This window comes from Lacerta agilis, chromosome 13, assembly GCF_009819535.1.
Source record: "Lacerta agilis isolate rLacAgi1 chromosome 13, rLacAgi1.pri, whole genome shotgun sequence".
Taxonomy (NCBI): domain Eukaryota; kingdom Metazoa; phylum Chordata; class Lepidosauria; order Squamata; family Lacertidae; genus Lacerta; species Lacerta agilis.
Genome location: NC_046324.1, coordinates 9580611 through 9592680, shown reverse-complemented (window position 1 = coordinate 9592680; position 12070 = coordinate 9580611). Strand labels below are relative to the sequence as shown.

General features: G+C 45.4%; 1 protein-coding gene across 3 annotated transcripts in view; it reads left to right on the top strand.

Moving 5' to 3' along the window:
• The window catches only part of AP3B2 (adaptor related protein complex 3 subunit beta 2), a 58917-nt gene that overhangs the window by 42944 nt on the left and 3903 nt on the right, over positions 1–12070 (top strand). For 2 of the 3 annotated variants that reach the window (XM_033166831.1, XM_033166830.1), the window contains 7 exons: positions 22–193; positions 574–649; positions 2418–2524; positions 3988–4219; positions 5151–5235; positions 7125–7222; positions 7958–7981. In XM_033166831.1, the coding sequence (XP_033022722.1) occupies positions 22–193; positions 574–649; positions 2418–2524; positions 3988–4219; positions 5151–5235; positions 7125–7222; positions 7958–7981 (794 nt within the window). The remainder of the gene's footprint in view (positions 1–21; positions 194–573; positions 650–2417; positions 2525–3987; positions 4220–5150; positions 5236–7124; positions 7223–7957; positions 7982–12070) is intronic. The other variant, XM_033166832.1, reaches the window with a different exon arrangement.

The window sequence follows — 12070 nt, the reverse complement described above, 5'->3', positions numbered from 1 at the left end:
CTTTCTTTCTAATAACACCAGTGAGGAGGATGAGGAGGAAGAGCGGAGCAAGAAAAAGGGGCTGGTCGTGAAAAGGGGCTTAGAATCCTCATCTGAGGAGGACAGCCCATCCGAGGGCAGCTCGTCGGAGTCTGATTCTGGCTCCGAAGCAGAGGAACCCCACTTGGAGAAGGAAGTGAAAAAGAAAAGGACGGTGAGTGGGCAGAAGAATGGCGTGGGGCCTTGAAATCTGCCAGCTCCGGTGTCTTCTGGTGCAGCCACTAAGCTTGGTCAGTCAATGTTGGGCAATTTTATGGGCTTGCCCCTTTCTAAGAATGATTTGTTCCTCCAAGCCTGTTCATGCCTCCCTCTTGTGCCTGGATGGTGCTGTTTTGGCTGTATAAGGACTGGCACTCAAAGAATCAGAGTTGGCTATTAGTAGTATATCATATGTTGCCTTCAAGTGGCGAGTGACACAGATGAGTATGAAGATTGCCGTGCCTGGCAGAATTGACTGGGTTTAGGACTGGCTGTGCCAATGCGGAAAACACAAAGTTAACGCTTTCCTAATTTTTCCTCTGTCGTGTCTTTCAGCCTCCCAGCAGCAAACCTGCTACAAAAGCCCCCAAGAAAGGGGTAAAGGAGATTTCCTTGCTTGACCTGGATGACTGTAAGTGTTGCCCCCTTAACAGTTTCCCCCTTGCCAGGAAACATTGGGAATTATAGCTCTGTGAGGGGCACAGGGGTCTCCTAAAAACTCTTAGCCCCCTTAAGAAATTACAGTTCTCAGGATTTTTTGGAGGAAGACATGATTGTTAAAAGCGTAATGATACTGCTTTCAACATATAGTGTGGATGGAGTGCCACTGGTTTCAACAATTAGCATGATTTTTGTTACTGAGTATTTAAAATACTGTATTTAAAATAGTATTATAATCATTCATTTCACGGTTGTAAACCTCTTAGAAGCCATTTTGCCCCTGTAAGTGGTATGTATGCAATAAAATAAATGAACATTCATGGTCAGAATCACAGGGCATGTTCAGGAGCTTAACCCAGTATTTCTCAAACTTGGGTCCCCAGCTGTCTTTGGACTACAACTCCCATCATCCCTGACCACTGGTCCTGCTAGGTAGGGATGATGGGTGTTGTAGTCCAAAAACAAGTAGGTACCAAGTTTGAGAAACACTGGGCTTAACCTATTCCCATCATACCATGGTCCCAGCAAAAAATATTTCCCCTTCCCCTGACATTGCTCAGGGCAGAAGATGCAGTTGACCCCTTCCGCACTTGGGGAAATCATTTCCATTTTAATGGTGGATTCGAATCCTAAGATTACAGAAAATGCAGCCAAGGATCTTGCTTTAGTGAAAAACTTATTTTTAGAAAACTATTTCTGCTTATTCGTGGGTTTTGTTATATTTTGCTTTTAAAAGGTACAACTTGTGTGCAGGTATATTTTGTCTTTCTCACTGCTGAGGCTCTCTTGATAAAGCTTATACTGTGTTTGGTGTCCATGGCCTGTAGACCAAATAAGCTGAAGCCGGATTAGCTATTGACACCAAAATATCCTGCGTTAAATAGCAGCTGGGAAGTGGAGAGGTTTGCATCAAGGGCACAGTGTGGGCGACAGGCTGGACACACCTGCAGCTCTGATCCTGATTTGGGGTGGGAGTGAGGGAAAGTGTCATGATAACTATTTTTAGAAGAACAAAAGCAGACAAATTAAATGCATGCATGCCTCGTCTAATTTGGGAAAGGGATGTAGTTCTCTGGTGACAGAAGATCCCAGATTTAATCCTCAGCATCCCCAGGTAGGTTAGGGCTGGAAACATTCTTCTTGGAAATCCTTGGAGAGGGAGCTGAGCTAGATGGACCAATGATCCAACTTGCTCTAAGGCAACAAGTTCCTGTGTTTTCCTGAGATGTGTCTGAATAATTGCTTTCAAAGAAGGTCACCTGCTGTGAATTCACTCTGTGTCCTTCGTCACTGGGAGGAAGCCTGTCCTTGCAGAGATGCAGCAGGTGACAACTTCTTATGAGGTCAAATTATGCTTAGCAGGTCTGTCTGCAACTGGATCGTTCAATGACTCCTGGTAGAGAGAGGCAACTGTTAAGACAGCAGCATACTGGAGCCTCATAGGGACCCATGCTTAAATTAATGTTCTGTGCCCTGGCCAAAGTTTTGGAATGACTGCTTACAGGTTGCCATAGAGCAGGTGATCTGTCCATGGTGCTGGAGAGACGGTTTTTGTATACTGTGTGTGTGTGTGTTTGTGTGTGTGTGTGTGTGTGTGCGTGCATGACTCTAAGCACTTTTATTTTTCCCCCACAGAGCAGATCTTGTTGTATTCCAATCTCTTTTCCCAACCCAAATTGTGAAAGGTCCAGATCTAGAAGTTTATTAATACCTTTGTTTCCTGCTTCTCTACCCCACAGTCACACCCCCTCCCCCACAGCCAGTTGCCTCCAGCCCTGCAGTTTCCACCAGCCTAGCGACTGACCTTGAGGGGCTCAACCTGACTGACACTTCTCTAGCGGCTGCTGTAAGTGATCTAAGTTCATTTATATATCTATCTCTATTTACCGGTATCTGTCTACCTTTTAAGATCTTCTCTTTCCTCCATGAAGCTCGCAGAATGCATGATTCTTTCTTCCATCTGTTTGACAACAACCCTGTGAGGTAGATTTGGCCTAGAGAATATGATTGGCCTAGGCCAGGCTTCTTCAACCTCGGCCCTCCAGATGTTTTTTGGCTCCCATGATCCCTAGCTAGCAGGACCAGTGGTCAGGGATGATGGGAATTGTTGCCTCAAAACATCTGGAGGGCCAAGGTTGAGGAAGCCTGGCCTAGGCCCTAGGGCATCCAGTAAGCATCACAGTTCAGTGCGAGTTTGAACATAGCACTAACATAATGCTACATGAATGTTCTGGCAGCTCTCCCTCTCCTTCCCCGCTCCCAACAACCCTCTAAATATCTTCCAGGGATCCTCCCAACCCTTTGGAGCAGATTTGGGGTGTGTGTAGGGTGAACATAGGGGGAGGAAAGTGAGGGACAGCCCTGTTGCGCAAGTGGAAATCCTTGCACTGATGGGATGAGTTAGTTGGATACTGCCCTATTCCACAAGGGTTCTTTTTGTTGATAGGACCTTAAAAGAGATTTTAGGGTGCAGGACCTGATAATTATGTGGCTGGGGAAAGCTAGAGGCCCTGTGGTACGTTTCTTTAGCTGTCTTTGTCAGGAAAATAAGCCTCCCAGGTGTGCTGTCCAAGATCTGAAATGGCTAGTATAAACTATATGGGAACTTTATAGCTCACTGATAAGAGTGCACATTTTGTAAACAGAAGGCCCTGGGTTCAATATTTGGCATCTCCCAACTGGGCTAGGAAAGTCTCCAGGCTGGGAAACCCTGGTGAGCCACTGCCAGTTAGTGTAGATAAATGCTGAACTAGATAGGCCAATGATATGGCTCAGTATATGGCAGCTCCTTGTGTTCCTGTGCAAGACACGTGATTGGCCATGACTGTGCTGTGCTTTGGCAGATGCCATGCTGCCTTCCAGTGAGGACTGCACTGGATGTTCCCAGCTTTTGATTTCTAACTTTATACATTTTATTATACATTTATACAAAGAATAAAGTAGCATTCAAACAAAAAAATAAAAAATAAAAACAGAATGTAGGAAAGGGGAATATGATGTTTTGACCACATAAGCTAGAAATACCAATATATACTACATGGCCAACTGTGATGCATAAATTTCAAGAAAGGCTGACCAAATGCTTCTTGTATTTCTGTTAATTGTGCTTTTGTTGATACAGTGCCACTTCAGATAAGGAGAGGGAGTGCAAATCATTAACCCATTCTTGTAAAATACCTGTTTTTTCCTAAGGGAATTTAGGAAGGAGCATCTGGTTCCTTCTTGGGCTTCCTCCTTCCATCTCCTCATTGCATTGCCAGCCTGCCTGAATCTCCCCATTTCTTCCTTCCTTCCTCTCCTGCTTTGCAGATGATCAGTCCTGTGTTTGGTGCAGTGAAGACATATGAGCTGCTACATCGCATGACGGGAGAGGGGCTGTCTGTCGAGTATTACTTCAGCCGACAGCCTTTCACCCCTGATTCCCGTATGGTGGCTGTGCAGATCCAGATCTCCAATAACACCGCTGCTGAGGTGAAGAACATCCATGTGAATGAGCCCAAGCTGCTCTCAGGCATGCGTGTCCAGGAGTTCAAGGAGATTGGTAGGATCTATGTGAGCATGGGTACATGCATGTGCTTGGGATTCAGGAGGCAGGCTTGCTTTTCGCTGGCTCCTTCTGGGGTAGTCCGTTGGGTGTGAGAATGTTACCTACCCCCTGGAAAGCCTAGCTGATACTTATTTATATATTTTATTCCATTTATATCCTACCTATTCTCCAAGGATCTTGAGGTAGCTTATGTGTTTCTCGTGGTTCTCTCTCTCATTTTTATCCTCACAACAACCCTGTGAGGTGGGATTGAGAGAGAGAGAGAGAGAGAGAGAGAGAGAGAGAGAGAGAAACTGGCAGGCCCAAAGTCACTCACTATGCTTTGTGGCTGAATGGGGGTTTAAACTCCGGTCCCCCAGGCCCTAGTTCAACACTCTAACCACTACACCATGCACTAGTCTGAGTGTGTCTCTTGTGGTTAGAACCACTGCTGTTTGGCTTAGGGGAAAGAATCGCAACAGCATAGGAGTTGGGCCATTTTCCTTTTATGCTAGCCTCTGGGCCATTTGGAACAGCAACATTGGCACTGTTTCTAAAGTTCAGGTGCGAGTGCCATCGCACCAGAGGGAAATATCTGCAGACGTGCAGGAAACCAGGAGTTTTCAGAAGTGCAATCCCATTCCCCCAAAACCCACTAGGGGGAAAATCCATAAAGTGGTGTTGGGGCTGATCCTCAAATATCAGCCTAGAGATGACTCAGTGTGTTCAGTAGCCATAGAAAGCATTGACTGACATTTGGGTGGAAATGGGGTTTGGAATGGAGTGCCCAGACTTTTATCGCAGGTCCAACATGTATTGCTTAATGAAACTGGAGGGGTTGTTGAACCCACTCAGAGGTACTTTGGAGCCTCCTGGTGCAAGGTGCGAGCTGGGGGCAACCGTCACCCTAACATCTCACTCGGGTCCTTTTCTCCTGGGCTTGCAGAGTCTTTGGCACCTGGTGAAACAGTCAGTGTTACTATGGGCATAGACTTTTGTGACTCGACCCAGGCAGCCAGCTTCCAGCTCTGGTGAGTACCTCTTCTCCTTCATTTTGTGCAAAGCAATGGCTGTGTTCTCAGCAATGAGCAGACCAAAGCATCTCCATTATAACAGAATAGCAGGAGCTTTGCTCTGCTCTCTAGAGTATAATAACTCCATATACAGCAATATTTTGCCATTCTCTCTGCTAGCTTCATGTCTACCTTGTCCTTGCTACCTCACTGATAGGTTGATCCTTTCTGTGCTACAAGCTGAATGCTGCTACTACTAAATAATAATAATATTTATACTTATACTATTTATTTAATTATTTGCTTGCTTGCTTGCTTGCAGCAGGTGGGGGTGTATGAGAGAGCTCCCTGCAGGTCACCTTAGTCAATGGTCTGCATGCCATGAATTCTACTCATATTGATGTGGAGCAGATTCCAACGTATAGTTAGCAGAGTAAAAACTTAAAACACGTTGCAGGATTCCCCAAAAATAGACCAGAGGCAATTAATATTTCATCCAGCAAAGCTTTGCTGCTACTGAAGGCAAATGAGCATAATGGTCACAAATCCATTACATTCAGGATTGGCACCGTCCATAAGAAATCCAGTTGCAGTAGTCTTAACTTAAACTTGCAATAACTTATAATAAGACTGAAACCTTAGCACTAAGCATACTATATACAGAACACCACACCAGAAGGAAAGAGAGATTGAAAGTGAAACCCAGGCTCCTTCTGGCCCTACTTTTATATTCAGCATTACCTTGACAGAAAGAGATAACAGAACCAGTTTAAGCCAGCTGTACTCAGCTTCTCTGAAGGAATAACCCAAACATCATGAACCTGCAGCTTGTCTCTAGGTAGAATAGAAACTTACATTTCAGCTAGAAACTTCCAGCTTGCACCAGTTTCTTACAGAGAAGCTTCCAGAACCCTCTTGAATTACTTCGAATAGGAAAGATCTCTACACATCAGATCAATACTTTCTGTACCAAGAAATGCAAACTGACACTGTGATATGCTTTGGTTTTACTTTCTTGAATATATATATATATATATATATATATATGATTAGAAGGAGCCTGCAAAAACAGATAACATATCTGTTATCTTCTTCTTATAGACTGGGAGGGAGACTGACTCATGCAAATACACAGAGGCAATCGGTTCCACATTTAAGGAGCTGCCACCAAAAATGGATACATGTGTGAGACCACAGACACAACATTTTGGTTTAAGTTAGAGATTGCTATGCAGAGCAATAAAAGAGCAATTTGAAGTTAAAAAAAGATAAACAGGGGAACAAAACACAAGTGTTTGAAAGTAAGATTTTAAAACGATCTCAGGAAGACAGAGGAAGACAATTCGAGGACAGGAAGATGGGGAACATGGCCATATCAGTGGAAACTGGTGGCTGCTGAGACTGGAGTGGGTTGCATCCAACAAAGTCCAACTCAGAGTAGACCCATTTGAATTAATGGGCTGAGTTTAGATGTATCCATTACTTCAAATGTGTTTCCTCTGAATAGGTCTAATACTAGATATAATCCAATGACAGACAGAGCCAGTTAATTCTAAGTTTTGCCCTCCCTCCTCTTCCCTGCCATGGTCTATAAGGGCAACATAGAGACTAAGGAAGGAGCTGACAGGCAGTGCCCACCTGTTGGACTGGTTGCAAGTAAAAAGGCAGGCAGGTGGGGGGCGGGGTTGAGGTTAGTGGGCCAGTGCCCCATTTGCCCTAAAGGACTAGCCTTCTCTGAGCCATCCTTATGGGTAGGAAAGGTAAGATAACTAGCCGAGGGTGTAATAGCTGCAGGATAGATTATAGTGGTCTTAAGGAACTGTCCTGTTGCTCTTGGTGAGTTCTTGGCAAAGCCAAGCTTCTCCCTTTGTGTTAGCTCATCTTGCCTGGTCTCTTTCTGTTTCCAGCACACACACACGCCAGTTCTATGTGTCCATCCAGCCCCCAGTGGGGGAGCTCATGGCTCCTGTCTTCATGAGCGAGAATGAATTCAAAAAGGAGCAAGGTAAGTGTTATTCCGCCCCCCCCCCCACCGTTGCCGCCGCCCAAACCAGCTGTAAAAGGAAGCAGGGCAGATTCTCAACAGCAAGCTCCAAACCCAGAGCTTGGTAATGAAGTCAGGATTGCACAGCCCTCTTCTCTGTTGGCCCACTATGCCCCGGAAGAGAAGCGAGATCCTACTAGACGGGGAGAATCGCCCTCGGCCATTTGGGCTTCTCTCCCCTCCCCTCTGCCCCCCCCCACGGCCTCTCCCTAGTATAGGCACCTCTGGGGCACATTCCCCTTACAAAAAGGCTACCAGACTCAAAATCGTCATGGCTGTTTTATTGCTACATCAAGGGTGCGATCTTATTCACATGTTCCTGGGAGTAAGCCCCACTGGGCATCGTGGGCCTTACTTCCAAGTAAACATATATAGAATTGTGCTGCATTTTGCATGCAGACCATGCTTCTCTTTTTGTGGGTGCGAGAGAGTTTCCTCATTCCTGTGATTTCCAATGAATGTTTGCTCCGGGTGTAACTGGCCAGCGAGAGAGAGATGGGAGAGTGATCCACACGGGGAGGGCGTTCTTGGCCCCGCCCCCATTCAAGAGCTGCCATCACCTTCCTGGGCTGGCTGTGGCTACGAGGGAGTGGGGGGGACCACTTTTGGTTGGGGGCCGTGTTGGCAGCTGACGCTAATCATGTGTTTTGTTCTCCTCCGCTGCCTTGTGCATTCTTGCTTCTTCTTTTTCTTTAGAGCAACTGTTAAAGATGGGTGTGGGTAAGTGCCAGCACAGGTAGCTACTTCCTGTGGATGCTGCAGCCGCTGTCTGCTCCTTCTAGCCTTAGTGCTAGCGCTGCTTCCACTGGGTAGTTTCTCTCCTTTTCTAGCCGTAGTAATAGCACTGCTTCTACCCTGGGGACACTTCCCAACCCACTAGCTGCAGAGCCTTTAATTAGCACTGCTTTCACCGCAGACACACACATCCTTCTCCTAACCTTAGCCTGGTGGTGCAACTTGCACTGTAGACACACCCTATTTCTCCTGCTACTTTCCCGATCCCTCGGCCCTTTTCTCCATGCCCCCACCTACCAAACCCCGTTAATAGGTCGCAAGCGGGGTAATAGAGGTCAGGAAGATGTAACCTTTCTAGCTTGCTAGTGCAGTTGGTTCTCCCCACCCCAGCCTATTACAGATGTCAATACGCATGGGGAAACATTTAGGAAAGACTTTGCCAACCTGGTGCCTTCTAGAGGTTGTTGGACTACAACTCCCATCGGCACCCTGGCGTTGATGGGAGTTGTAGTCAGCCAGGTTGATGAAGGCTGATTTAGGAGGCTAGCAATTCTTTTTCGGTAGTGGCGCCCGCCCTGCGGAACGCCCTCCCATCAGATGTCAAAGAAATAAACAACTATCTGACTTTTAGAAGACATCTGAAGGCAACCCTGTTTAGGGATGTTTTTAATGTTTGATATTGAATCATGTTTTTAATATTATGTTGGGAGCCGCCCAGAGTGGCAGGGGAAACCCAGCCAGATGGGATAATAATAATAATAATAATAATAATAATAATAATAATAATAATAATAATAATTTTATTTATTTCAAAAACTTTATTTTCAACTTTGCAAGGATGATTATAATTTCTACACCATATCAAATTTTAAGGAAGCTACTGCCCAGATGTTGAGTGTCAGCTGTACATTGACACTATGCACAGCAATAGGACAGTAAAGTTAGGTAAAGGGACCCCTGACTGTTAGGTCCAGTCGTGGACAACTCTGGGGTTGATCTACTTGCACTTTGATGTGCTTTTGAACTGCTAGGTTGACAGGAGCTGGGACCGAGCAACGGGAGCTCACCCCGTCGCGGGGATTTGAACCGCTGACCTTCTGATCGGGAAGCCCTAAGCTCTGTAGTTTAGACCACAGCGCCACTATGCACAGCAATAGGACAGTAAAGTTAACAGTTATTAATTAATACTGATTAGTTTTTTTGTTTTTGTTTTTTAAGTTCTTATGGTTCATTGTAACCTATGAAGGTGTGCCAGACACGAGGGTGGTGGCTATTTTTAAGCTTTGCTTACTGAGCTACACAGGAGTTTACGAGATAGACTCTAACAGAAGATGGATGACGTATTGGCCCCAGGGCTAAGTTTCCAAGTATTGACCCAAAAGCAAGGGGTGTTCTTTGGTCTTTAATAACTTTATTGGGAGGACCCAAAGGATCTGGCTCTCGATCCAAGTTGGGCAGAAGTAAGGTGAATTCCAGTGCAGCAGACAAGGATAAAGAGGGCTAAAGCTGGAGTCTCCATGGTGGCTAGAGCTGAATAGACTTGGACTTAAGAGCTATAGATTCTTGGCCTTGGGCTAGAGGAAGATGCATCATCAAAACTGGACAGGGGCCAAGATCCAAAAGCACAGGCACTCCCACACTGTTGTCCTTGCATCAGAGGAATGTTGTTCTGTTTTAGGAGCAAGTGCAGAGGCTTAAGGATATATAGGCCCTGGCAGACAGGGATTGGCTCTTGGGCATCAGCTGACAGAATACACAGGCAAGCTGTTACTGCAACCTAGGGAGCATCCTCAGAACTCAGTTTGCTAGGCTCTCAGTGAAAGGTTTTGGCATTGAAGCTTTGGTAAGGACACCAATGCCCACAAGCTTCTTTCCTCCTGGTGGGCCACTAGGTTTTCTGTCTGTGCCATAGAGTTGCATGTACTTTTGCATGCTGCTCCCCAGCCGCGAAAGAGACCAGCAGAGGGGTGGACCTGCTCCTGAGCCCTTTCTGTACCTTCCCCTCCGTCTTCCCTCCTCCTTTTACCTTGGCAGAGCACCTGGCATCCCGTCGGCTGACGAAACTCACTGCATGGTCCAGCAAGGCAGCCTTTTTGGCATGTTAACGACCCAGCATCCAGGCACACCTGCCTCTAATAACACTCCAAGCTGCACACCACTTTCTGCAAGCAGGGGGCTTCCTGGGACAATTAACCCAAAGCCTACTTGCTTGGAATGGCTGTTCGTAAGAACGCTAGAAATATAATCCTGTAGGGTGGGGGGGATGCTAAAATGCTTTTGCTTTATGAGGGTCCCTTCCTGAAGATTAAAAAAACACACACAAGAATACACCTATACCCACCCTTGGACACATAATACACTTCCATTTGGAAACTCTTGGCTTATATAGATATTACAACACACATCAATCTCGTGTCTTCTCTTCAGATAGCCCCCATCAGTACCTCTTGTTCAGCTAAGCTACAATGGGGACTCATTTAGATCCTGGGTAGAACAGGGTAGGGTGTGTCAAACTAGAATTGCCCTGAACTCTGGATCTTGTAAGCATGTGCCCTTTGCAGCTCTCTCTGCAGCACTCAGAAGCTGTTAAGTCTGTCCCGCAAGCCTATAAGATGTGTTGGCAAAAAAATAAAATAAATAGGAATTGCTATTCACAGTGGAGTGTAACCACCCAGTTGTATTGCAAAACCAAAGGTCAGTTTGATATTCATCAGAATCAACTTGCAAATCTTTCCCCAAGTATCACATAGGGCTGCAGGTGTTGCATTACATGTTTGAATGTTCAGGCATATTTAAAACAAACAAAAAAAAAAACACCAAAAAAAAACCCCGCCCTGCCTGTAGAAAACTAGCATGGCAGGGAGAACTGTTTAGCCTAGCTTACTTCTTCACATTCTCTCTTTTTTTCCCCTATGGGAACTTTTGATCGTGCAACATCCTCCTCCCACATTTGCAGTCTGAAGTGATTCAGTCCAGGAAGTCTTTCCACTTGGCTCTGCCTTGGAGGCCTGCATTCAAATCCTAGATTTAGGGTGTTGAATGCAGATCTGGTTCTAACTGTGGACTGTGAACCATCTGTAGTGTAGACAACAATAACCCTAATCCAATAAAAAGTAAGGGGTTGAATATGAACAGGTTTAGGCAAAATATTCAGGATCAGGGCCATCCTTATTAAGCAAGTGCAGATAGCTACATACACTGGGAAGGTACAACACAACAAATTGTGCTGCTATGAAGGCCTCTAACACTGCTGCCCCTTCACATTATTATTTTAAGAGATACTCTGCATGCATCCCAAATGGCAACTGTATGTAAACATTTATTCACTGCAAATATTTTATATGCTGCTTTTCTGTTTAAATATGCTTCCAAAGTAGCTCCACACACCCCACCAAAAAAGCTAAAGCTTGAAAACTAATTTTGCTTTAGTTATATAATAATATGCTAGTATACTCAGGGAGATGGGAAGAAGGAGACACAGCAGCATTTGGGGGCCCCACCTCCCCACAGCAGCAGCAAACGGGGAAACAGTATATAAGGTCACCCCACTGGTTGTATCCACTATCAGATGGTAACCTTTGGAGCTGAGATTTATCTATTTATTTATAAGAAGTTTCTAGGCTTCCCTTCACCATATGATCCCGGTGTGGATTGTGATACAATAAAATGGTAACGCAGCATTATGATAAAGCCAATTTAACGCAGCTTCTAAATTATTGTTATTGTTGTTAATTAAATTTGCGTACCACCCTATACCCGCAGGTCTCAGGGCAGTTCCCAAAAGCCAGATACAAATAGAACATAGGGTTCCGCGTCTTGGGTTTTCTCACTTGCAGCAGAAAAAAAAAATCCATTACCCCCTGGGCAAAGTTTTCCAAACTTGGGTCTCCAGGTGTTTTTAGACTACAATTCCCATCACCCCTGACCACTGATCCTGTTAGCTAGGGATGATGGGAGTTGTAGTCCAAAAACAGCTGGAGGGTCAAGTTTGGCCAACACTGCCCTAAGGGAACAGATGAGTTTTCACCAAGCACCAAAACACCAAAAGTGTCAGCAGAGTATCCCAGCACCATC